The 25,860-nt window shown below is 39.7% G+C and overlaps 1 protein-coding gene across 1 annotated transcript; it reads right to left on the bottom strand.

Moving 5' to 3' along the window:
- Positions 1-10,119: 10,119 nt before the first annotated feature.
- Positions 10,120-23,861, bottom strand: FGF23 (fibroblast growth factor 23). The gene is made up of 3 exons (XM_003202575.4): positions 18,491-23,861; positions 16,248-16,351; positions 10,120-15,761 (listed from the first exon to the last, which is right to left on the bottom strand). The coding sequence occupies exons 1-3, from the start codon at positions 18,711-18,713 to the stop codon at positions 15,324-15,326; spliced, it is 765 nt and encodes a 254-aa protein (XP_003202623.1). The 5' UTR covers positions 18,714-23,861; the 3' UTR covers positions 10,120-15,323.
- Between the last annotated feature and the right edge of the window lie 1,999 nt (positions 23,862-25,860).

The raw sequence follows: 25,860 nt of genomic DNA, 5'->3' as shown, positions 1-25,860 counted from the left end.
TTTTTTGGTAGCTCAGTTGAAAAATAGGATAGGGAAAGATGACTGCAGCAATCACCAAAATCAAGAAACTGAATCAACTTAAGCTAATATTTTCTCATGCTGAAGTGTTCAGTGGTACTCTGCTCCCAAAACAGTTATGCTTCAAAATGTAGGGAGTTCATGCACAAGCAGTGTTTTAGGAAGTTAGGCTTAATTTGCAAAAGGTGACAGGACAGCTAAGATGCATACAAAGTTCTTTGCATGATAGCACACTTGTTCCTTAGTTTGGCTCTACTAACACTGTCTGCTTGCAGGTCTGCTGTATGTCTAGCAGTCATCAGGAATGCTGTTTGGCAAAGTCCACTGGTAGTATCCTCTAAAGTATCAGTTCTTTTTCAAAATAGATATTATTCACACAGTTCTCCATTGGGTTTATGTTTTCCAGACATAGCCCTGTTCTTACTGTAGTGTTTTGGTTTGTTTCTTGTTGTTTTGTTTTTCTTTTTTTTTCTCATTCATTTATTTATTTGCACAATTTAGATTAGATGCTTTCTCTATCCAGGTTTTTGTTACTTCATGAGACAGCCTGAGATCCACAATCCTCATGCCTGGTCTTGAAGTATGTCAAGTCCAGATGTGTTTCTCATGATGTCCTTAGCAGTGAGCCTTGGATTTTTCTATGCAGGGTAATCCCAGGCAAATAGCAACAGCTTGAGCACAAGTCATCTGCATGGTATGTGAGCATGGTATTTGCCTGTTATCTGAGTTTATGGCAAACCTGTGTGGATTATCTGTACGTGCATGACAAATTCAGCACTATTCATGCAAGTTTCGTGTACTGAGATATCTTTAGTGTCACTTGCAGACATCTGTGGGATTCCCTAGCATGTAGAAAGCTGTATTTGAGTCTCTGAATGTCCTACCTGAATACTAGAAGCTTATAGTGTGGCTGTTGGGAGCACAGAGGATAAGAGCAGAGGCCTTAAGAATACAGACTCAGGGTGATATAAGGACCCAAGGATAAAAATACAAAGTGTGAATAGGCAATTACAAAAATACAAAGATTAGATTTTAAAACTGCCTTGAATTTGCATCCTAGATAGGCAAAAATTATGAGGAAGGTTTCTAGGCCCAGTTAGATGGATAATCATCTCAGTGAGATAACAGTGAGAAGGCTGTATCATACATAAAGTTCTATCTTAGATATGAAATTATGAGAATTTCCATAATAGAACAAGTAGCAAAAACATCTTGAAATATGTATGTATTTAAATTAGAGAGCAAGGAAGGGAAATTTTGAACTGTTACAGGGTGTGAATGGAATAGAGATTAAGAAGCTTTAAACCTTATTTCCAAAATGCATTACTTCATTTACAGTAGTATTGAACATGAGGATAAATAAGGATGGATAGTGGAAATGAAAATAGGAAACATACCACTTGTAAAGCAAAAAAAATTTGAATTTTATATGCTGTCATCATGGGAAATGACTAATCTTTATTTCAGAATTCTGAAAGCATATATAAAATTACAAATGTATATGCAAGTATTTTAAATACATCTGTCAAACAGTGTGAAACTGACCAGAGAAAAGGAAATATTTTATTTGAGAACAGAGGACAAAATAATCTTGCTGAACTGAACATTGATAACATTGAGAGCTTTAGAACAAACTCTGAAGGAGTTTGTTCTACAGACAGAGAAGTAAATGAAACCTGAAATATAACTAATAAGGTTTTACCATAGGTAGTTCACACAACCAAACTGATGGTTCTTTGATTAAATAATTTATGCCTAGGCAAGGGAATACTGGTGGAATAAGAACCAAGTGAATTTTAACTGAACTCTTAATGCAATGCCATGATGGAAGTCCTCAACTCAGCTGGAAAAGATGAATGTTATTAGGGAAAAAAAAAAAAGTAGTCATGCAAGCAGTTTACACACATATGAGTAAGAAGTAGTGTTCGAGATCAAGTTCCTCTTAGGGCAATTTTTTTTGTAATGACTTTGAAGAAAAAATCTAGGAATGTGGAAATGTCAGGAGGCATCACCAACAACTAAGTTGGTCAAAATTTCATGTAGAGGAAGAAATAATGAATTTGAGAAGTAGGATTAGAAAAGTGGCATGAAACAAGCTTCTACAGACTGCAAGCTCATATGCTTCAAAAGTAATGATGCTACAAGCTGAAAGCTGTTGAAAACAACAAAAGAAGGGAATAATTTGGGGTAGTACAAACCTTTGATGAGTAGTTGGTGGTGTTGCATTTAGGCAAGCCAAATCCTGATAGGTGTCTCTGGTCGAGGTAAGGAGTCATTAATGCTATTGTATGAGAGGTGATGAGATTGCACCTGCAGAACTACATGTAATTTTTGTCACCTTTGAGGAGTGGAAAATACTTAACTTAGGAAAACTGTTCTTTCTAAATTGTGCCTTCCTACACATTTTGCCAACTGTAAAAGCTAACAACAAGTGAAATTCACTGTTGGGCAAGTGAATCATACAAGCCTTGCATCTCATTTATATGCTATGAATAGAATTGATTTCCAACTCAGTAAAGCACCAAAAATCATAGAAATTTATGTTAACCTTAGAAATATTGCTAATCTTACTACTTCGTGAGTCTTAAAATCACTTCTAAAAACATTTAGGCTCTGTCTAGGATTTTGCCCTTACCTTGACAAGGAAACTCCTGGCTTATGCACTAAAGTTATTCAAGTAAAGTGGGGAACTGCTAAAGTGGGAACAAGGTCTTGCCTAGATTCCTGGTACAGGTTTGTGGTCTTATTCAGTCTTCTCTTTGCAGTATGGAGTTTTCCCTTGCTACAGCAAAATTGCATGGTCCTCAATTAAGTTAATAAGCAAATTCTCAGATTTCTGTAAGATACTATCCAGATCAAGAATTTGACAGTTTGAAATAGAATGGACATGGAAGGTTAATGAGGATTTGCAAAATTAAAAGAAAAAAAGAAGTGTAAAAGTTCTGGATGGAATATGTATTATCGTGCTTTAGGATCTAGAACAGTAACATAAAGCTCAGAAATTAACAGGTGCTACAGTAAGGGTGCCAGGACTGTACTTTCAGTTGCTTGTCAGGGACACCATGTGAACAAATTTTCATGTCCCATCTTTCTCTATTGGAAGGACAGAAACTTTAAATACAGACCTTTAGGATTCTTGTATTTGAGTAGCCTCATAATCTTCATCTCCTGGTATTGCCTAAGGCCTGTGAGTAGCATCCTATATTCATGCTGCTTTTGCATATTTCTTTATTTAAAAACAACAAAAACAAAAAACAGGCTTCATTTCCTGATGTGAAAAGTCATGCATGCTTGTGCAATAAGAGTGTGGAAATATTTTTGATTTTTGTATTCTCTTTAACTTCAGTGTATGTCTTCTGCATAAGCCCCTTCCTCCTTTCCTAACTGTGGATTTTCTTTGAGAATCTATTGTCTTTTAAAAAGCATAGAATCAGATAAAAAATAGAAAAAGAGAGTGAATCCTTATTAATTCAAATTAAGGATATCATCTTCACCCTGTGAAAGATTGCTACCAAAGAACAGCTTAGAATTACAGAGTTCCCAGTGAAGTGAAATAATAGCTGGTGACTCTTAAAGTGGCCATCTTAGTCCAATCTGCTTCTTGTCCTTGCATCTGCAGCTGCTTTGGAGAAGAAAGCACTGTCCAAATGCAATGTGAGTACCTCTGGAGAAAAGTTAGAAGACCTATGAAAATACTGTCGATTATTTAAGCTTGCAACAAAATATTTTTAACTGATTTATATGAGAGGAATAAAAACAAATGCAAACCTCAAGCATAGAAGGAGGAACTCAAGCATAAAACTGAAGGAGGCTTGAAGTCCATCTTCGTTGATGAGTAGGACAGTGGGATTGAATGCAACCCTCAAGTTTGCTGACAATGCCAAGCTGAGTGGTGTAGTTAACATACTGGAAAGAAGGGATGCCATCCAGAGGAGCCTTGACAGGTTTCTGAGATGGACTCATAAAACATGCAGTTCAACAAGGCCAAATGCAAAGTCCTGAATGTGGGTAGGGGCAATCCCAAGTACAAATACAGGCTAGGTGATCTTTGGATGGAGAAACCCTGAGGAGAAAAACTTGTGATTGTTGGTGAATGAGATGCCGGACACGTGCTGGCAAGGTTTGCCTGCAGTTCAGAAAGCCAACTATATCTTGTACCAAAAGAAGCATGACCGGAAGGGTAAGGGAGGTAATTGTCCCTCTCTGCTCTGTTCTTGTGAGATCCCACTGCAGTACTGCATTCAGGTCTGAGCTCCCAGGACAAGTGCATAGATCTATTGGAGTGGTGTCCGGAAGAGGGCCATGAAGATGATTAGAAGGATGAAGCACCTATCCTATGATGGCAGGATGAGAAAGCTGGAGTTATTCAACATGGAAAAGAGGAGGCTCCAGGGAGACCTCACTGCAGCCTTATGTTACCTAATGGGACTTACAGTAATACGGTGAGGGGCCTATAGCAGTAGGACAAGGCTTTAAACTAGAAGAAGGTAGATTTAGATTAAACTTTAGGAAGAAAATCTTTACTGAGAGGGTGGTGAGGCACTGGAACAGGTTGCCCAGAGAAGCTGTGAATCCCCCATGCCTGGAGGTGTTCAAGGCCAAGCTCAATGTGGCCATGAGCAACCTGTTCCACTGGGAAGTGTCCCTGCTCATGGCTGACATTGAAACTACATGGTCTTCGAGGTCCATTCCAAACCATTCCATGACTAGTACCATCCTGGCCCCAGCTGTTATGGATATCTGCCTGGTGGGTGCCCATATTGCCTGCTGTTTTGCCTTGAGAAAGCTGGTCTGAAGCAGTCACTTTGAAACCACTTCCATCTCTGCTGATGATCACTGAGGAATCATCTTTTGGCTGGTACCCACAGCCTCTGCCAAATACTATGGTGATCAACACAGGCATCTTCCAGCATGTGGGAAAAGGGCTGTTCTTGAGGAAAGCAGACAGATGGTTGTGCCTGTAAACGTTTCTTCTCGCAATGAGCATTTTGAATGGACACATAGATAGAGGAGGGCAATGAAGATGATTAAAGAGCTGAAGCATCTCTCTTATGAAGACAAGCCAAGCTGGAGCTGTTCAACTTGGAGAATACTCCAGGGAGACCATATAGCAGGCTTTCAGTATCAAAGGATGGTCAATTTGAAAGATGGAGAGGGACTCTCTATAAATCAGGGTAGTGATAGAACAAAGGGTACCAGCTTTAAATTAAAATAAGGTTGTTTTAGATTAGATATTAGGAAGAAATTCTTAGAGGCTGGTGAGGCACAGGAACAATTTGTCCAGGTAAGCGGTGGATTCCTCATCACTGAAACTGTTCAAGATTAGATTGGATGGGGTTTTGGGCAAGCTGATACTCCACGCCCATGGTAGGTAGGTTTGACTATATGACCTTTAAGGTCCCTTCAACCCAGGCAATCTATTCTTCTGTCCTGGTTTCAGCTGTAACAGAGTTGATATTCTTCAGGGTGTCTAGTATGATGCTATGCTTTTGCCTCATGATGTGGAACAGTACAGCAGAGGAAGTTTTGGACAAAGGGAAGAAAATAATCCATATCCTTTTGAAAGCCAGTTTTGCCATAAAGTGAAGTAAGGTAAAGGGATATGCACACCAAACCCAGTTCTTAGGAATGAAATGTAAAGACGTACATAGTCAGATCGCTATAGGTGTGATAAACAAAATAACTGCTTTGTCCACACCAATTAGAAAAAGTAACACAAGCTTTCTTAGGTGTTTTGGGTTTTTGCATATTCTGAATTACAGTCTGACTATAAACCCTCTCTTTTCAAGTGACTCAGAAAAAGAACAATTTCACATCGGCTCTTCAGCAACAACAATCATTTTAACAAATTAAACAGTTAGCAGTAGCCGTTGGCCAGTCCAAGCATGACGAGATGTAAGAAACACAGACAGGGAGAATGGTCCCACCCAGAGCTTCTTGCAGAAAGCTCCAAGGGAGACTCAAGGTTGACCCTCAGGGCTTTGGAGTTGGGGATACAGAGAAACTGAGGTCCATGACACTCCAAATGAAATAGAGATTGGCAGTATATGAAAGACTTCAAGGTGTTTTGGAAGTGGTTGGTACTGAAGCACAACTCCTTTTGGCACTCTACTGCGTGTGCTGGGCTGAATGTTCAAAGGTAGGGTCTCCACTATATGTCATGCAGCTGATGTTAATGTGGAGTAAGTGGGTTCTATTGATCATAAAATGGGCTTGAATAGGTAACCCCAGTCACCCAGGAATCTTGGAAGTGATCATGGATTACTTCAACGGCAAAGATTTCAGAATATCACCAGAAGAGTAGGTCACACATGTTAAACAGTCAGTTAAACAGAAGCCTCTTTAACACTATCAGAGAATGGGAAGCAATATGCCTTATTCACTGATGGATCCTGTCATATTGTGGGAAAGCACTGGCAGTGGAAATCTGCTCTATACAGCCCTGCAAGACAAGTTTTAGAAGCTATGTAAGGAGAAGCTGAATTGAGCCAGTTTGCATAAATGAAGGCCATCCATCTGGCTTTAGATATTGCTGAACATGAGCAGCGGCCAGTGTTCTACCTCTGTACTGATTCATGACTAGTGACAAGTGTCCTATGGGAGTTGTTACAGCAATGGAAGCAGAACAGCTCTCAGTGCAGAGACAAATTAATGAGTTACTACATTATGGAAAGGAAGATACTACTGCCCAGATAGAGAATGTTTCTATAAAATTAAGTCATGTAGATAGATGCCCACATACTCAAGAGTCATGCCACTGAAGAACATAAAAATAACCAGTAGGGTGGATCAGACTGCTAGGATTGTCAGTCCTGATCTATCAGAGCCACTTCAATGTCAAGGTGAATTATTTCTAGCTTGGTGGATCAATGACATCTTAGGCCATCAAGGAAGAGAAGCAACCAATAGATGTACTTGGGATCAAGGGGTGTATCCTATTGCACAGGTTATCTATGAATGTGAGACTTGCAGAGGTTAAGCAAGCCAAGTGGATAAAGCCTCTTTGGTATGGATGACAATGGCTGAAATGTAAATAAGGGGAGGTCAGGTAGCTTGATTAAATCACACTCCACAAACTTGCCATGGCAAATGTCATTCGCTTACAATGGTGGAAGGAACCACCAGATGACTGGAAACATATCCCATGCTCCATCCCACTCCCAAAAATACTATCCTGGGCCTTGAAAAACAAGATACCCCAGAAATAAATGAGTCAGATAATGGGATTCATTTCCAAAACACACAGGCCACAAAGCATGTCATTAAGAGGTTATATCACATCCCCTGTTATGCACCAGTCTGGGAAAATTGAAAAATACATTGGACTGTTAAAGACTGCAGTGAGAGCAATGGGTCCTGGGACATTCAAACATTGGGGCACACATTTAGCTAAAGCCAACTGGTTACTCAACACCCATAGATCTGCCAGTCAAGCTAGTCCTGCCCAATCAAACCTCTTGTGTATTGTAGAAGAAGATAAAGTCCCCGTAATGCACATGAAAAACATGCTGGGCAAAACAGTCTGGGTTATTCCTGCCTCAGGCAAAGGCAAGCCTTTTTGTGGGACTGTTTATGCTCAAGGACCTGGGTGCATTGATGTATAACGTGGAAAGATGGAGACTTCCAATGTGTACCTCAAGGTGTTCTCTTTAGGTGAGAACAGCCAATAATTTGAATCATATGATGTTAATTGCTACATAAAAACGTTTGCCATTTTTACTGTGGTTGCTATATGCCTTATCAATGGTATTACAGTAAAAATCACACAAATTAAAGAATAATGAGTTCTGATTAAATCAGAACCAGCTTCAGCATGCAGCAATTGAACATGGTGCATCATTCCTCCTGCCCTGAAGGACTGTTATGACAAATCATAGAATTGTTGAATCCTTAGAGTTGGAAGAGGGCCATCTAGTCCAACTCCCCTGCAATGAACAGGGACAGCTAGATCAGGATGCCCAGGGTCTTATCCAAACTCACCTTGAAAGCCTCCAGGGATGGGGTATCAACTGCAACACCATGTAACCTGTTTCAGTGCCTCACCACCCTCACTTATATCTAACCAAAATCTACCCTTGAAGCCATTTCCCCTTGTTCTATCACCACGGATTCTGCTAAAAATTCTGTCCCTTTCTTTTAGCTCCACTTTGAATACTGGAAGTCTGTTATCAGGTCACTTCGCAGCCTTCTCTTCTGCATGCTGAGCCCCAGTTCATTCAGCCTGTCCTCATAGCAGAGGTGTTCCATTCTGTAAATCATTTTTTGTGGCCCTTCGCTGGACAGGCTCCAACAGGTCTATGTCCCTCCTGTACTGATGACTCCACATCTGGATGCAGTACTTCAGGCAAGGGTTTTAGCCACACCACCCAAGCTGCAGATAGCAATGATAAGAACTTGGAGAAGGTAGATCTACCTGCTAGAAGTGAAGATGAGGTTCAAGTCCATCTAAAAGAACTGAAGGTGCTTCAATCCATGGGACCCAATGAGATCCTTCCCCAGGTTCTGAGGGAACTGGCAGATGAAGTTGCCAAGCTGCCATCTGAAAAGTTGTGGCAGTCTGGTGAAGTTCACACTGACAGGAAAAGGGGAATCATAACCCCTATTTTCAAGAAGGAAAAAGAAAAAGATCCAGGGAACTACAGGCCAGTCAGTCTCACCTCTGTGCCTGGCAAGATCATGGAGCAGATCCTCCCAAAGGTCCTACTAAGGCACATGGAAAATAAAGATGAGGTAATTGGTGGTAACCAATATGGCTCCACCAAGGGCAAGTCATGCCTGACAAATTTGGTGGCCTTTTATGATGGAGTTACAGTGTCAGTAGATAAAGCAAGAGCAGCTGATGTCATCTACATCTAAACTTACTCTCACGCAACTTGAGGCCTTTTTCCTTGTCCTGTCACCAGTGAGAAGAGACCACCCTCCTCTTGCTGTAAGCACCTTTCAGGTATTTGAAGAGAGCAATAAGGTTTCCCCTCAACCTCCTCTTCCCCAGACTGAACAGCCCCAGTTCCTTCAGTCTCTCCTCGTAGGACATATTCTCCAAGCCTTTTACAAGACTTGTTGCCCTTCTTTGGACATGCTCCAGTGCCTCAATGTCCTTTTTGGTGCCCAAAACTGAACACAGTACTCGAGGTGAGGCCTCACCAATGCCGACTACAGGGCAGGATGACTTCCCTGTCCTGCTCACCACACCGTTCCTGATACAAGCCAGCATGCCATTGGCTTTCTTGGCCACCTGGGCACGCTGCTGGCTCGGATTCAGCTAACTGTCTATCAGTTCACCAAGGTCACTTTCCATCAGTCAGCTTTCCAGCCACTCCTCCCAAGCCTGTAGGGTTGCCTGGGGTTGTTGTGACCAAAATGCAGGATCTGACGTTTGGCCCTATTGAAACTCACACAGTTTACTCTGGCCCATTGATGTAGTCTATCCAGGTCCCTCTGCAGTGTCCTTCTCCCCTCAAGCAGATCAACACTCCCTCCCAGCTTGGTGTCATCTGCAAACTTACTGAGGGTGCACTCAGTCCCTTCATCAAGATCGTTAATAAAGATATTAAATAGAAGCAGCCCCAGTACTGAGCCCTGGGAGATATCACTCGTGACTGGCTGCCAACTTAGAGTTAACTCCACTGTCCACAATTCTTTGGGCCCGACCATCCAGACAGTATTTCACCTAGTGGAGTGTATGTTCATCCAGACTGTGGACAGCCAGCTTCTCCACAAGGATGTTGTTGGGGATAGTGTCAAAGGCTTTACTGAAGTCCAGGTGAACCTCATTTACAGCCTTACCTTCATCCACTAAGCAGGAAGGTTGGGTGGAGAATGGCTTGAGAGCAGCCCTGAGGAGAAGGATTTGGGAGTGCTGATTGATGAGAGATTCAACATGAGCCAGCTTGCAGCTCAGAAGGCCAACTGTTTCCTGGGTCGCATCAAGAGAAGTGTGACCAGCAGATAGAGAGAGGTGACTGCCTCTCTACTCTGCTCTCATAACACCCCATCTGGAGTACTGTGTCCAGTTTTGGAGCCCCCAACACAAGAAGGACATGAAGTTGTTGGAGTAGGTCCAGAGGAGGGCCACAAAGATTATCAGAGGGCTGAAGCACCTCCCCTACAAGAATATGCTGAGAGAGTTGGGGCCTTTCAGCCTGGAGAAGAGAAGACTTCAAGGAGACCTTGTAGCGGCCTTCCATTACCTGAAGAGGGCTTACAGAAAAGCTGGGAAGGAACTTTTTATGAGGACAGGTAGCAACAGGACAAGGGGAAATGGTTTTAAATTGAAAGAGGGTAGATTTTAACTTGATATTAGGAAGAAATTCTTTTCTGTGAGGGTGGTGACACACTGGACTAAGTTGCCCAGTGGGGCTGTGAATGGCCCATCCCTAGAAGCATTCAAGGCCAGGCGGGATGAGACTTTGAGCAACCTACTCTAGAGGGAGGTGTCCCTGCCTGTGGCAGGAGGGTTGGGACTAGATGATCTTAATGGTCTCTTCCAACCCAAACCATTCTATGATTCAGTGATGTAAATTATATGGAATAAAGAGTAGATATCATCCCGATTTCAGCTGGAACAGTTTATTTTCTTCATAGTGTCTAATATGATGCTTTAGGAGAAAAAAACAAACAATGTTGATAACACACTGTTGTTTCTAATTGTTGCTGAGAAGTGCTGCACAGAGCCAAGGAGGTTTCAGTTTTTCAGCTTCTCATACTGTCTTGCCAGCTAGGGAGCTGAGGAATACAAGGAGCTGGGAGGGGACAAAACCAGAACAGCTTACCTAAACTGGTCAAAGGGATATTCTATTCCATATGATATCATGTAACAAAAATGTAAAACTAAGGGGTAAGCGCTGCTGTATGAGCAGCAAGGGCAGTCAGAGGAGGTTTAGATTTTCCTGTGGGGCAGTCTCACAGTGAATGGCAGAGAGAGTAAGAAGCAGCACTCCGTGTTGAAGAATTCCCTTGCATCTTTCTTCTAAGTCCTATTACATATTAGAAGTCTGCTATAAGGTCTCCCCGGAGCCTTCTCTTCTCTTGGCTAAATAAACCTTTCTCATGCCCTTGAGCCTTTCTCATGCCCTAAGCTGGACATCATTCATATTGCTGCTCAAGTATCATTCTTTAATGACACTATTTACAGACACTTCTAGCAAAAAGTCACTTAATTTTTTGTTTATTTTTCCTACAATTTGTTCGGCCCTGAGATAGGGATGAAGGTTTTAGTTGCTTTTGTTTGCTTGTTTAGTTTTGTTTCATTTGAAGATATTTGCTTTTAGAAAAGCACAGGAACAGTATAGATTTCCTTGATTGTCTTTTGCCAGTATCAGCCATGCTCTTGCCTTTGTACTAATCACAGGATCTCAGAATTGTAGAAGTTGGAAAGAATCTCTGGAGATCATCAAGTCCATCCCCCCTGCTAGAACAGGTTCCCAACAGCAGGTTACTCAGGAGGGTGTCCATGTCAGTCTTTCATATCTCCAGATACAGATACTATACAACCTCTTTGGGCAGCCTGTTCCGGTGGTCTACCACTCTGACAGTGAAGTTTTTCCCTGCATTAATATGGAACTTCCAGTGATCCAATTTCTGCCTGTTGCCCCTTGTTCAACTGTTTGCTCACCACCAAAGATCCTACCTCCATCATCTTGACTCCCATGTTTTATGTGTTTGTAGACAGAGATGCAATCTCCTCTCAGCCTTATCTTCTCCAGGCTGAAGAGACCCAGGTCTCTCAACTTTTCCTCAGACAGGAGATGCTTCAGGCCCTTAATCACTTCTATCGCCCTCTTTCTAGAAGATCCCTGTCATTTGAACTGGAGAGTTCAAAATTGGACACATTCTTCCAGATACAGCCTCACCAGGACAGAACAGAGGAGGAGGATCACTTCCCTCGACCTGCTGGCCACACTCCTTTTAACGTACTCAGAATACTATTAGCCTTCCTGGCCACAAGGGCACACTGCTGGCTCATGACCAACCTGTTGTTCACCAGGATTCACTCACTGAAGTTCACTATCTTCATACCACCAAATGCAGCAGTACTAAGTGGTACTTAATAATATGATATTTCTCTTGGTAATGAAACCATGGAAGATGTGAAAGATGCTACTAATGGCTTTCACTAACACTGACTGTACTGTACAGAGCACAATAGATTACCCATGGTGAGGGAGCACTCCGAGGAAACAATCTGTCAGATCCAAGGGCACTTAGTCATTTTGAAGATCTCTGTTAGGTTCTTTGTAGGCCTGGGGACCATTATGGGAAAGAAATGTTCAATTTATTTAATCCATGATGTGCCTGCTGCAAAACAAAGCCTGAGTACAGCAATACAAGTGGGGTTAGAATATAGCAGTAATATAAATAGCAGCAACAGTAATTTGCCTAATCCTAAGACCTTGATGCCAGAATCACTTTTCCTAGCAAGACTGAACTGCTAGACCAGTAGTTTTCTGTTGCTATTTTGTTGAAAAAGCAGATGCCAGTAGATGTGATAATCCCTTCAAAATCTGTTTAGACCTATTAAGGCTTTGTTTTTCTCATCATATTTCACCTAGTTTTCAGGTGTGGTGCATGAAACAGCCAGGAATCCTCAATATTTAAAGCTGAGAATCACAGAGGATAGTAGGACACACATTTTCAGGAACAAGTAATACTGCTTGTTCATGCAAGTTCTTCTGGAACAGTGGGCCCAAATGAACAAAATGAACACAAAATCAGCCATTTCTAGCGAAAGAAATATTTATTGATACTTTTATTATAATAATCGCTATAATAGTCACCACAATTCATTGTTATAAATATTTATAAATATTCTGTGGGACGTAAGACCCACTCAAATAAATAAATAAATATTGCAATATTTAAAAAGTAATGCTTTCTAACTAGCTGGTGATGGCCAGCATCTCCATTGAAAAAATAATTCTCCTGACACTTTTGATAAAGTTCTTTATAGTTGGAAATGTGTTTTTGATGCAAAATTTACCATGCATTCATTCAACACACAAGGATTAAATCTCTGAGCAACACTTCTTGTCTTCTTATGCACTGATATAGAGATATTATAGAGTTTTGACCTTAGAGATTTTTGTCATCAAAGCTTAATATGGATTGAGAGAGAACTTTTCATGATTCAAACTTCCTTAGGACTGCTGACTTTGTGTCCTAGTGAACTCTGTGGAGCACAGAAAAAATTTCTGCTTGTGTAACTGCAGTAGAAAGTTCTCAAGGAGAGAAAGCCAACAATGGTAAAGGAATTAAATAAAATTATTAAACTAGAACATAAAATCATGTCTTCCCACTGTATAGGCAACAAGGTAAAAACTCTTGTGGTATTTCCAATAAGCAAGAAAACACATAGCTATCCTCCTCACCTGCAATTCCCCAGTCCATTAGAATAACTTCTCTCCTTTAAAAACTAATTATAAACATGATAATAATAAATAATTTGTGAGACATAACACTTGGTCCAATGCTAATCCTGTATGAATTAAGAACTGCACTATCTGGCAAAACTTTTATAGCAGCAGAATCAGATAGTGTGGTTATTCTAACGTAACTACTTGGAGGTTGTAGATGAAAAGATATTTTATGTATTTATATATGTATGTGTAGATTATTTAAAATGCTGTCAGCAGGACAGACTCTGCAGTGAATATTCAGCAATTTCCATGAAAACAACTCAGTGGGCCTTACTTTTGATACTATAACACTATTCCAACTTCAGTGGCTTCAGTGAATTACTTCACTAAATAGTAGGAAGAGGAAAACTAGAATCTAGCCTGACATCTTATGTGCTATTTCTATGAAAAAGGCTGGATGAAACATTCATTTTCGGGCTGGTGTCATGCTGTTAAATATGCTATTAAATAAAATGGAAGAAAGAGCACACACCAAAAATATAAAGATGTTTTCACATATCTGCCATGCTGAAATTTTCTCTGTCTGTTGATTTCTAATGCTATTGATTTCTGCTGAAGTATATCAAGAACTTGTTCAGAATCACATGTACTTAAAGTTCCAGGAATATATGACTACAAGCAGATGAAATAAAGGAGAAGTGCTAAATATGTATACAATGTTCTGAATCTTCTATGCATCTCCATTAAAACCAGTGAAGCTCTACTAAATTTAACCATTTTTCACCTAAATTATAAAGAAAAACACAACTCTGCAAATATCTTATCTTAGTTAAAAATTGGTAAACTTCAAATGTATACATGGAGTTTACATTTTGGTAACTAACTTACCCATGACATATGTCAATCTAGATGCCTAGATTTTGTCAACATTTAGAAATCTGATAATATTAAAGTCATTTCACTCTTATAGACATAAAGCATCTGATGTCTGCTTAGAATTAGATAAAAACTTTGATGTCAAACTTAGATGCTCCTTTTCTAAAGGCATGTCTAATTTTTTACTCATTAGATGTGAGTCTGCATTAACTATTAATAATTTACCTATGAGACATAATCCAGGGGCTTTTTTTTCTTGGAGAATTCAACACTGGGCAAAACAAACTAGCCTATTTGGTATATACTGATCCTCGAACTTCTCTCTGGGTTAGAAACATGCAAAACTAATGAATGTTTCTATATTGCATTTCTATATTGTGTTGCTATAATTAAATGAATAGAGAGATGTGACAGAGAACTTGAGACAACGGTGAGACTTAACTTCTCTTTTTCCAAACCTCAGCTTGGATTCAATAGGTGTCAGAAATGACTGTTTACACAAGGCCATTTGATCCCTGTCAGCTACTCCAGTTTTCTTTGTGCACCGCTTTTTTTGTCACCAGAGTGGTCACTTTTTGACTCCTATAGGCACGAAAAGAGACTGAAGCTCCAATCTCAACACCTAAGAATATATATAGCAAGTTTTATATGATAAAAAACACACTGTTAGTCAGTTAGTCTGCTGTGCTTGCAAGTGAGCTAGTAAGAAGATTCTCTGCCTCTGCTGGAGTTTCAAATCCTGCAGGGCTCAAGTCTTCTTCCAGACACATCAGTAACATAACACTAGTTCGTCATTACATTCAAGTGAATTCTGTTTTCCACTTATGCATACTAAGGGTATTTCAGACCATAAAATATTTGGTTTCTATTATTCGTTTTGAAAATGGATCGTCTTTCCAGTAAAGCAGAGTGCAACACCCTTTTTCAGTAAACCTCATGCATAAGGACAAAATTTGAAATAATTTTTTTTTTTTTCCAATGTCCTTCAGGTTTCTAGCAGCCACCCTGAGGGTTAGAAATCAGATTGAGTGTTTTAGGCACTCATTCATGTCATCAATTTGCAAGTGGTTGCCATTATCTTGTAATGTAAAAGCGAGGACTAGCATATCTCCTGGCATCCATCATAGCGTGTGGGTCATCTGGGTTGACCACATCGTTCTGATTGACTCTCATGGGTTCTCTGGGCACATGGGAAAAGTCCATTTGCAGTTGCAGCTGAGACTCTATTGCAGAGACCTTTCTCTGTGGGACCAGGATCTGGTGAGGATCCATTGGATCAACATCTGCACTTCTAGTGTTTCTGTGGGGTTCAGGTGTGTTGAATCGAAACAACGGGATTTCGTTTCTCCTGGACAAAAACTGGGAGTACGGTGGTGGATTCATACCAGGGAAGAAAACTTGCTTAGTTCTGCCTAAGCTAACCAGAAAATTGTGCTTGGGAGATTGATACACATCATATCCATTTTCCAGTGTTCTTTGGTTGAACACGCAGTCCTCTTGGCTGAAATAATGCTTAGAGAAGAAAAAAAATAAAAAGACAATTGTCAACAAAGGGATTTGGTGAAAGACAAGCACCTGTTAAAGAGGAAAAGACAGTGGAGATCCTGCAGAAGGTGTTTTCCAATCTTCAGGTCTGCAACTCAGACAACTCATGTTAATCCAATATGGAATTTTCAACAGAGGTGTTATTGAGCCAACACTGCTTTCAACAGAGGGCTACACTGTTTGAGCTACTGTGAATCTATACCACAGCAAGATTACAAGATCACATTGGATCTCTTTCTGCTTTCATATATTCCAGCAGGAACTCAGATGAGCTCTTTATCAGCTCTACAATTCAGTACAATCGAAGAGGAGAAAGTTTAACCTAAGTGGCAGGTTCTCAGCTTGCTAATATCTACATCCTACTGCTGTAGTTGTACAGATTTGCCCTAGCTGAGGAAATGGGTTGTATGTAGCAGACTGTGCCTGTGCCTGTTACCTGTAAAGGTAACTCACCGATCCAAAAATGTCTCCTTTCATGTCCATGCATAGGTAGCGTCCACTCTTCACACCTGTGATTATAACGCTGCCAGCACCCTCAGACTTGATCATTAGGGCACCTGTTTGAGAAAGCAAATATGTCAAATCCAGAATCCCATTTGACACCACACTCTTGCCTTACTGGTCCACACACTGACTAATGGATTTGAACTCATCTTCTATGTCATTTAGGACTACTGTGCACCCTAAATCAGGTTCAATGTGGCTTTGTTTGATCTTTGGAAAGTTCCTAGAGTTAAGATGCCACTACATCTCTTGATGCCTTGTTCCAGTGCTGCACTAACATTCCAAATAATTTTTTTTTCTAACATCCCCAATTGAAGCCCCAAGCCCCACTCTGGGCCAATTTTTCCTTTTTTCTGTTCCTGGCCATGACCAGAGGGAGTTTGATTGCCTCATCTTTATGACTGCCTGTAGCAACTGCCCTGTGATATTCACTTTAAACTACTTTTTAGTACGTTAAATAAACTTATCTCCCTCAACCTTTTCCAAAATTGTTTGTGTTCAAGGCCACTGACTATCCTGAAAACTCTCTTCTGGAACAGTTCCAATTTTTCCACATCCATCTCAAACAGACTTTTTTATAGTACTCCAAGACCAGGTTTATTGGTGCTAAGTAAAAGCTGAAAAGTAATTTTCCTTGATCTGTGACCACGGTAGATGTCTTGTCATCTTCTTAAACAGACTGTGGATCCCCTGTAACCCTTAGTCCCTACCCAGGAGGGCTGCACACATCCAGCCTCCTCCCAGCCTGAGCAGCACTTTGGACTTTCTATTTACCTGAAATCTCAGTGGTAGTGGTAGTGTGGTGACCTGGCAGAAATTCAGTCACCCTCCCTTTCATGACCCTATTAACTGTTTGATTTCAACCCCTCCTGTGAGCATTCCAAATATATGTGGATTTTTTTCATGACAGATATGGCAAGACATGATTTTTTACTGGCTGTTTTCTCTTTTGCATCTCCCTGATTATTGCCCAACATGCCTAAAAACAAATTTTATAAAACCCATAGATATACAGGAAAAATGACATTAAGACAGAGGAGACATTCCTACAAGTGTTTCATCAGTAATTCCTTAAAAGAGAAATAGGGGAACTTGATTATTTTTTCTCTTTGATAAATTAAACTTCTAAAATTGTCTTTTGTTCCTTATATTATTTTGCACAAGTATCACAAGATGCGCTTATTAAGTATAATTGTGTGGATGAAGGACATGTTATGCAGTAATAATAAAAATGACTTTATGACGCATAGCTACTTGTATGCATAGCTACTGCTAAAAGATAAGTAATTTTGGAATCCTATCTAAGAACTTCATGTCCTAAAAAAAACGATTTATAACAAAACCAAGCCAAACTACACCTTTTTATTTTTATTTTATTTTATTATTTATTTATTTATTTTAAACTAGCTAATATGTTCAGGCAGGTATCCAGCAAAGAATTCCTGAATTTTTCATGAAAATAAACTATGATAGAACCTTCTGTTACAAAAGGGAACGATTACTTCTGATGAACTCCAAAGGCTTAGCACTTCATTTATTACAGTCTGGACTTTCACAGTTTCCCCCCATTTTATCAACTGTTGCATGCTTAATTACCCACATTCTATGCACAACTGAGATTCTCCCATGCATCTGCATTAAATACACATATCTATAGTTTCTCTTATAAACCAATTTTCAGTAAAAAGTAGTACTGATACACTTGGAAGAAAATGACATAATTTTAGTAGTTAGAATATCTCCACCCCAAAATGTTTTATTGCCATAATCAGGTTTTCACAACTGCTGTGGTGATTTTTTTCAGTACAATGCTATCACTGCAGTGGAAAGTAGTTCTTTGGGATATGTCATCATCAACTACTAATAAAAAATTCCACAGGAAACTGTGGGTAAAATCATGAAATGAAGGATAATTCAGGTAATTTTTGCTTGCAGAGCATCACAGGAACCACACAACTTTAGTTATCTTCAACAAAGATAGATATTCCTCACCTGTTATATTTCTTTGAAGAAAATTATTTGTTAAACAAAATTAGTGTTATAATTGTCTACGTTTTTGATTCCATAGCTCTGCTCCTCTCTTTGCTTTCCATCCAAGAAGATGAAATTTTCTACAGGTAATGAGAAAGCAAAACTCTTGTTAGCCCTCCCCTACTCCCGTGAAGACAGAGGGTCCGTAATAAGTTACTTACTGTAAATGGTTTGGTAAGGAACACCACTGATGTGGCCATCAGCATTGATTTGAAGATGGAAGCTGTTCCTCTCTGTAGAAGTATACAAGTGCATCAGCTGATCTCCGTTCCCCCAGCTGGGATTCAGCAGTGGAGAGGAGTTGGGGAAGCTGACTGCAGCCTTCAGGATACAGAGCACAAGCAGCATGTACTCCAGGCAGCTGCAGGGACTGGTGTGCGGCATGGTTCTCAGCTCTTAGTGGCTGTTCAGTATCTGAAACTTGATACTCCTTTGTGCTTCTCACTTTCCCTTGTTTGTCTGTGTCTGGAGCAAGAATCCTCAGATAAGTTCCCTTCTTTGCAGGGGCTTATGAAGAGTAGGAAAAGTGACATCACACAGGAAAAAAACTTGTCCACATCCTTGATTTTTGTCAAAGCAACATTTTAAGTTTTCCAAAACCTCAGGGGAAGGAAAGCACGTAGGATCTCTGGGCAAGGTGTAGGGGGAAAAAATATAAGGTTTCTAAAGACAGCTCACGAAAGCTAATCATATGTTCAAATGTTATCGACAAACTTGTGACATCTTAAAGTTTCCCATGCCTCTACTGTTAAATCCAGAAAGAGCAATCCACTGTAATTTCTGTGAAGAGAATGACCCGTTAAATTTATCTTTTTTTTTCTTCTCATATTTAGATTTCTACCTCCCCTCTTAATTCCTAAATCACATTCTGATTTTTTGAAAACTAGCAAACTAAAGCCAAAAACACAATAAAAAAAAAAAATACACAGCTATATCACCATCTGAGAATAAGTTGTTCTGGGTCTGATTCCTTCATTATGGTGTGAGTTTAGCAGTGAGTTTGTTGGACTGATACCTGTGTTGCCTCATTTAAGCAAGTGAAACTTAATGTGCGCACACCTCACTCCAACTAAGCTCTCCCTTTTATTTCTCCTGTTTGAATCACTTACAGAATTTGGAGTTGACCAAACAGCTGAAGATCATCTGCAGAACACTTAGAATCTGCAAGTTTGTTCCCTTGTTGCATGTTTGGTTAGCAGTCTTTTAGAGAGCCACACAGATTAGCGTGACTAGAAGATCTCGGATCTGAATCAAAACTAAAATCATTCCTATTGGCACGTACCTATTGCTTCAGATATAGCAAACAAGCTTGGAAAAGCTACAAAGGGATGTGAGTAAATTGAAAAGTAGTAAATGTAAAGTGATGTTAAAATTGTTCTAAGATACCTTATCTGCTTTTAGTTTGTCCTGTCAGTGTACAGCAGTTTCATCAACAACTTTTCTGATTTAAAAAAATATTGTTCTGCTTTTTGTATAAAAGTACTGTATGGGATGCTGGCTATACAGATTAAACAACAGTGATAGGAATAGTTGTGAAAGTAGGTTGTATTTAGCAGTTTGCTTTTTTGTTTCAGAAATGAGTATTTATGATGAAAAGAGTACTAAACAATAAATGAATCGCTTTTTAAGAAGACACATGGAGATTTTAAGTGTAGTGGTCCTGGATTCACTGCTTTCAGGCAGAGGGGTTAGTAAGTTACAGGTAGACTCTGCAAAATTCTTTGTTCCATCAGCACCTGTGGAACAGTGCAATCAGCACAGAAATATATTAAAACTTGGTAAAACTATGACATTTGATCTAATATTTTAAAGTTTAAAACTAGCAAAACTCTGCCAAATTCTTCTATCACACCTGTGTAAATCTAGAAACTTGCACCTGTGTAAATGACAGCATTCTCTAGCCAAAGTGTATAAGGGTCAACCTGAGCAGATTGACAAAACTGTATTTACTGAGAAGCAATCTAGGCTACAAATATTTCACTGGTTGTAGCATCTGAAATATTTTGCCATAATAATTTAAAAGCTATCTAAGAAGGAAAAAAACTTTTTTTCTTTTCCATTTCCTTTTTTAAGTGTATCTATTTATTGTTAAAATTATTCACTATATTTTTTTTCAGTTTGGTGGTCAAACATAAGTATTTTTATTATTTTTTTCTTTTGCTCTCTTTCATTTGACTACTGTAGAAGTGTGAATATGAATATCTCAAAGCAGTTACAAAGGTTTCCACATGAGGCACATATATTTTTGTTATTTGTGAATGCAGTTTTTCTCATTCAATATTTCATATACGTGATAAAGCCCTTCTGTGCTTATCATTACGCAGTGTTCTGAACTCTTTCTGAGGTCTTAGCTGCATAGAAAGAGTTCTGTGGTGAGATTCAGGCCATTTCTTAGCGTATGTCAGTTTTGAGAACCCACTTCTCTCCTTTGTTGTTATTGTTGTTAATATCTCAAAGAAGTGAAGAGTATTTTCATGTGTTTAAATTGTTATCCATTTTCAGAAGATTCTCATTGTGTCAGCAAAATTCCAGACAGTTGAGTATAAGCTGCTGGGCTAAAACAAATATATTAAACTTTCTGCTGGAAAAAGAATAGTAATGTGGATTTTACCTTTTCACAAACATTCCTGTTTCAAAGTGCTGAAACATGGAAATAGGCTAGTCCCTGCTCTGAGGAACCTACACTTTTAAAAGGATTGGAAGTAAAGTGGATGCTCTGGAAATAGCACTGTGAGAACATTTGGAAGCTTGAAATGTGCTGGTGGGGAAGGACAGGGCTGGTTTATGCCTTAGTAACTAACACAGAGGTTTCTACCATGAGGATGGCCACACTGCTGTGCCTTCCACTTCCCCCTGAAGGGATACCTGACAGCAGTGCTAGGTGTCACAGTGGTGTGGAGATGTCCTTGGAAACATCCCGCAAATGTGTCTGGGTAATGCTGACAACCTGAGGTACCCACCCATTGTCGATGCTGGGGATCACTAAGATAAAGTGAGAAAATTCTCACTTTGGAGTCAGGTTGAAAGAAAGAGATAAGTAAGACAGGCCTCAGCTTTCAGGCTGAAATATATTTGAGAAAACTGTTGATGTTAAGCATTTTATTAGATCCCATTCTCCTTCCATCTTCATCCCACTGGCATTCAGCTGGACCAGGTGACTCAGTTGTGACACCTGAAGTCTTGTGTGTCACTCATACAGTGTGTACTGAAAGTGCTAGCCCAGGACATGTGAGAAGGTGGGCAGAGCACAGCAAACAGTCGTAAATGGGCAATCTAGATTTCTGTGCTGAATAAAGCAAACATGCAGTGAAAAGTTTTTTAATTTAATTAAATATGATCTTTTAACTGCAAATTATATTCAAAATTGTAAGCAAAATGAACTGAATTAAGGTCATGGGAGCAATCTAAACTCTGACTTTATCCTAGTTTAACTGCTTTGAGTCTTTTTTTTAAATCAAAATGTACAGTAAGTGTGAAACCTCGATCTCAGCAAATACGTCACCCTTTGTTCAGGTGCTAGCAAAGTAACTCCTTCCCTTTATTCATTTCAGTCAACTGCAGATGACTTCCAGGGAAAAGACAAACTTTTTGTAACAAACTGAAGTTTCTACAAGTGATTTTCTCCCAGTTTTTGCAGACATCCTGTAAGTTCTTTATTCATGAACTACTCAATATAACAGGATTGGTTACCAGAGCTCTCCTATCAATAAAAAATGCGTGTTCCCTTACAGTGCCAGACTGCTTTCATCATGCAGGAGCACCCGTAGCATGGTTGCTTAATAAAACATATTGACCTGTGTTTAAACAGGCATGTGTCTTGTCTTTTGCAGAACTCTGTGTTATTTAGGGGCAGAGAGATGTTCACCATCAGCCAGCCTGTCTTCCCTGCTAGGTTCTACTTGGTGTGAGGATAGGGGAAGAATTATCCTTTCAGTTTCCAAATATTTAGGATGGCCTCAGAAAGCCTTTTGCTCTCTGTTGTTTCAAAGACTGCAAAAGAGTTTGGGTGGACAGATTTGAAACTACCTCTGCTTTTAACACTTTCATTTGCATTGCATCACTTCAAAGAGTGAAAGAAATCAGACTTCCTTCCTCTCCCTCCTATTCCTTAAAGTCGCTGTCATCGTTGGCTCTGGGACAATCACATCTTCAGCACTAGAAATACAAGGGTGGAATGCCCCTCTACTAGTTTTTCTGAGGAAAATGACACGCTAAGTCAATGCTATGTACAGTGGATGCTCTGTGTGCATGTGTGTGCATGGGCTTTCGCCACAGACTTTACCCGGTGTTAAACACATCCTGAATGACCTTATTTGGATGTCCCATTCTTATCAACTGCCCATGACTAAAGCAAACATCCTGGCTATCTTCACCTACATGAAACAAATGAAGTAAGCACAGCCCACTGGATCTTGGATTGCAGTATGTACTAGCAGTTTCTTCAGTATACTTGCCAAAAATATCATCTTCGGTCTTCCATATTTTTCTCCTCACTTTTTCTCTACATAGCAGATATTTTGGAATTCCATTTCCGAACTGTATCCAGTTTCAGAGTACAAAGTCATGTATACCTGCAACACTAGAGTAGCTTCTTTGATGTCTCTTTCTGCATGGTGCAGAATATAAGTTTTTCTTGACAAATGCCTGTTTTTTCTCCTTGGTTCTTTTATTTCCAGTTAGGCAGAAGATTGATACAAACTTTCAGCTCTGGTTTGCAATTCCCAATGGGAGGTGGATTTTTATAGTTGATTTTAGAGATTATGTGCTTTCAAAATGTAACACAGTATAGATAGATAAAAGCAGAAAGCCCAGATATTTCCATTATATTCTATATTATGTATTGACGACAAAATTGATAAGAAATCTGAGTTCCCTGCTTGTAAACATCTCAGATGGACATTTGTGATGTTATTTGTGCTGTTCTACTCCAACCGACTGAAATAAAAGACCTCATTCCTCCTCCATCTGAAATCACTGGCAGAGCTCCCAGTCTAAGCAGAACCAGTCCTTAAAAGGTTGTGTTTTCTGTTATTTCAGCTACTGAATTTTCTTAGGTACTGTGGAGTAGAGGATGATCACAGTGTGCCACGTGAGCTGCTGAAACCATCCATTTCCAAAGAGATGCTTCCATTTATTGAAATAAGTAAGTCTCCCAAGCTGTCTTACCTATTCATTTAGGGATGAGAAGACTCTTCCACACATGGAGACCTGCTTCTGAAGTTCAGATACAACTTACCCCATAGATCAGTGAATATCCTTGGTGGTAGGTTGATGAAGAGATGGATTTGACCTAGAGTGAGAGAAATGAAAAAAGTTGGTGAGGATTTGGGGGTGAGCCCCAGCACAGGAGTGTGAGAGGCAAGTATTCAAAGTGAGCAGTAGTAGTGTGTGGGGAGGAGTTCATCAAGAGAGCAGATTTCTTATCCTGTTTGGCTGCATGACCTGTTCTCTGTACATGAGTGAACTCTGAGGTAATCTGCTTGAAGGACACAGGTGGCTGAAGTACATGCGCTTTTCCAGTGTCTTGTGAGAGTAAGTTCTGGTAATCTGTGGCTTGAAATGTATATGTATGTATATATATTTAAATGCATATTTAGATTTCTCAGCATGCAACTTGTGATCTCTTCAAAGGTATTTTAAAAGTGAAAGAGTTTCAAGTTAATTCTGTTCTTATACAGAAACTAGTATTAATTCTCAGGTGTTTTTAGTCCTCAAAGCTAGACAGCCAGGCCAGTCTGAGCTTTCTCCTGGAGATCTCTGCATTCTTTCATTGTGTGTTCTTAGATGGTTGCTTTGGTACTCATATTCCAGTATGAATACTTCGATTCATTTTAATCTTCTACAAAATAAAATTCACATGCCCAGAAGTAAGAAACTGTTACATTTGTCCAGCCCTTCTTTCACTTTATGCTCCTTTCATCTCTATTATTTCTATTTTCTCTTGAAATGCTCCTAAGTAAGTTTCTCAGTCTCATCTGAGAGAGCTTGAACAATCCAAATGTCCCCACTGAATCTGGAATTGAGTCTTCTCATATGAGAAGCACACTAGCAAGGTTCAGCAAGCTGCAGGACTGGTGCAGGCAGATGGCGAAGCTCAGCCACAGTGATTGACACACAGTGTGACACTGAGTATGTGTGCAGAAATAAGTGTTGCAATTGGTTTAAATTGTATTTATAGAATCATAGAATTGCTCAGATTGGAAAAGACCTTAAAGATCATCAAGTCCAACCATGACCTAACCATACTACCCTAACTAACAACCCTTCACTAAATCATGTCCCTGAGCACCACATCCAAAGAGTTTTTAGACACATCTAGAGATTGTGACTCAACCACCTCCCTGGGGAGCCTATTCCAGTACTTAACAACTCTTTCTCTAAAGAAGCTTTTCCTGATATCCAACCTAAACTTACCCTGATGCAACTTGAGGCCATTTCTCCTTGTCCTATCACCTGTCACCAGATAAGAGACCAGCTTCGCTCTCAGTGTAAGTACCTATCAGAGATTGGAAGAGGGCAATAATGTCTCCCCTCAGCCTCCTTTTCCCCAGACAGAACAGACTCAGTTCCTTCAGTCTCTCCTTGTAGGGCATATTCTCCAAGCCCTTCACAGGTCCTGTTGGCCTTCTTTGGACCTGCTCCAGCACCTCAGTGTCCTTTCTGTACTGATGTATTTATTAATTTATTTTCCCCCTGTAGGATAACTATGATAGCTTCCCTTTCATCTGTGGGGCTGGAGAGCAAACAGATACACAGCAACCTTCAAAGGGCTCCTCTGGGATACTCAGTAATTTAAGGGCTGACATTCAGCTGTTTGTGAAGTATTTTGCCCTCAGGAGTACTGTTGACTTTCACTTCAATTTTTCTTAGTACTGGAAACAAGATCAGTATAAATAGAAATGTGCCCTATGAGAATCCTCGCTTTCCTACACCTCTTCTCGGACTTGCAGAGATGAAGTAGAAAACTCAGCTTTATGAATGCTGCTTCTGACTTGCAACTACCTACTCTCTTGTAAAAACCTAAAGCGGGTGGTAGAACTTAAGATGAAGTACAATGTTGTAAAGTGCAGTTTGCTAGCATAGCAAACTTTTTGCTGTCTTTGAAGGTCATTTGTTTTCCAAATGTAATGCAAGTTTGTATTTGAGAAATGCATGCCTTTGCACATGGGGCTAAAATGTTGGAAATGACAGCCTTCTAAGAAGAATCAAAGTTTTAAAAGATTTTTACTGTTGTTTGTTTTTAATGAAAATTTTCTTATTTGGCTTTCAAATGTCTTTTGGGGAAGAGAAATTCAGTATACTGTTCACAAAACATAAATTTTCAACTTTCAATTTTACCTCGATATAACTGAAGATAGTGCAGACTAATCACACCACAGCTTTGCACTTGAATTTTAGTGATTATGAAGTATCTCATTTTTTTTCTGAATACTGTTTTTAAAATGGGCCTCTCTAGCTTCAGTTTTGTTTCAGATGTAAATAAATAAAATACAACTATCCCCCTTCCGCTCCCCCTCCCTACCGCGCCCTC

Source organism: Meleagris gallopavo, chromosome 1, assembly GCF_000146605.3.
Source record: "Meleagris gallopavo isolate NT-WF06-2002-E0010 breed Aviagen turkey brand Nicholas breeding stock chromosome 1, Turkey_5.1, whole genome shotgun sequence".
NCBI classification, from domain to species: domain Eukaryota; kingdom Metazoa; phylum Chordata; class Aves; order Galliformes; family Phasianidae; genus Meleagris; species Meleagris gallopavo.
The sequence above is the reverse complement of the archived record's forward strand: the minus strand, read 5'-3'. Positions and strand labels throughout refer to the sequence as shown.

Coding starts and splice junctions, on each gene's coding strand:
- FGF23 (XM_003202575.4), bottom strand. CDS start 18,713: ATGCCGCACACCAGTCCCTGCAGCTGCCTGGAGTACATGCTGCTTGTG. Junction 16,352..18,490: donor TCCTTACCAAACCATTTACA/GTAAGTAACTTA, acceptor TTTCTCAAACAG/GTGCCCTAATGATCAAGTCT. Junction 15,762..16,247: donor AAGGAGACATTTTTGGATCG/GTGAGTTACCTT, acceptor TTCTTCTCTAAG/CATTATTTCAGCCAAGAGGA.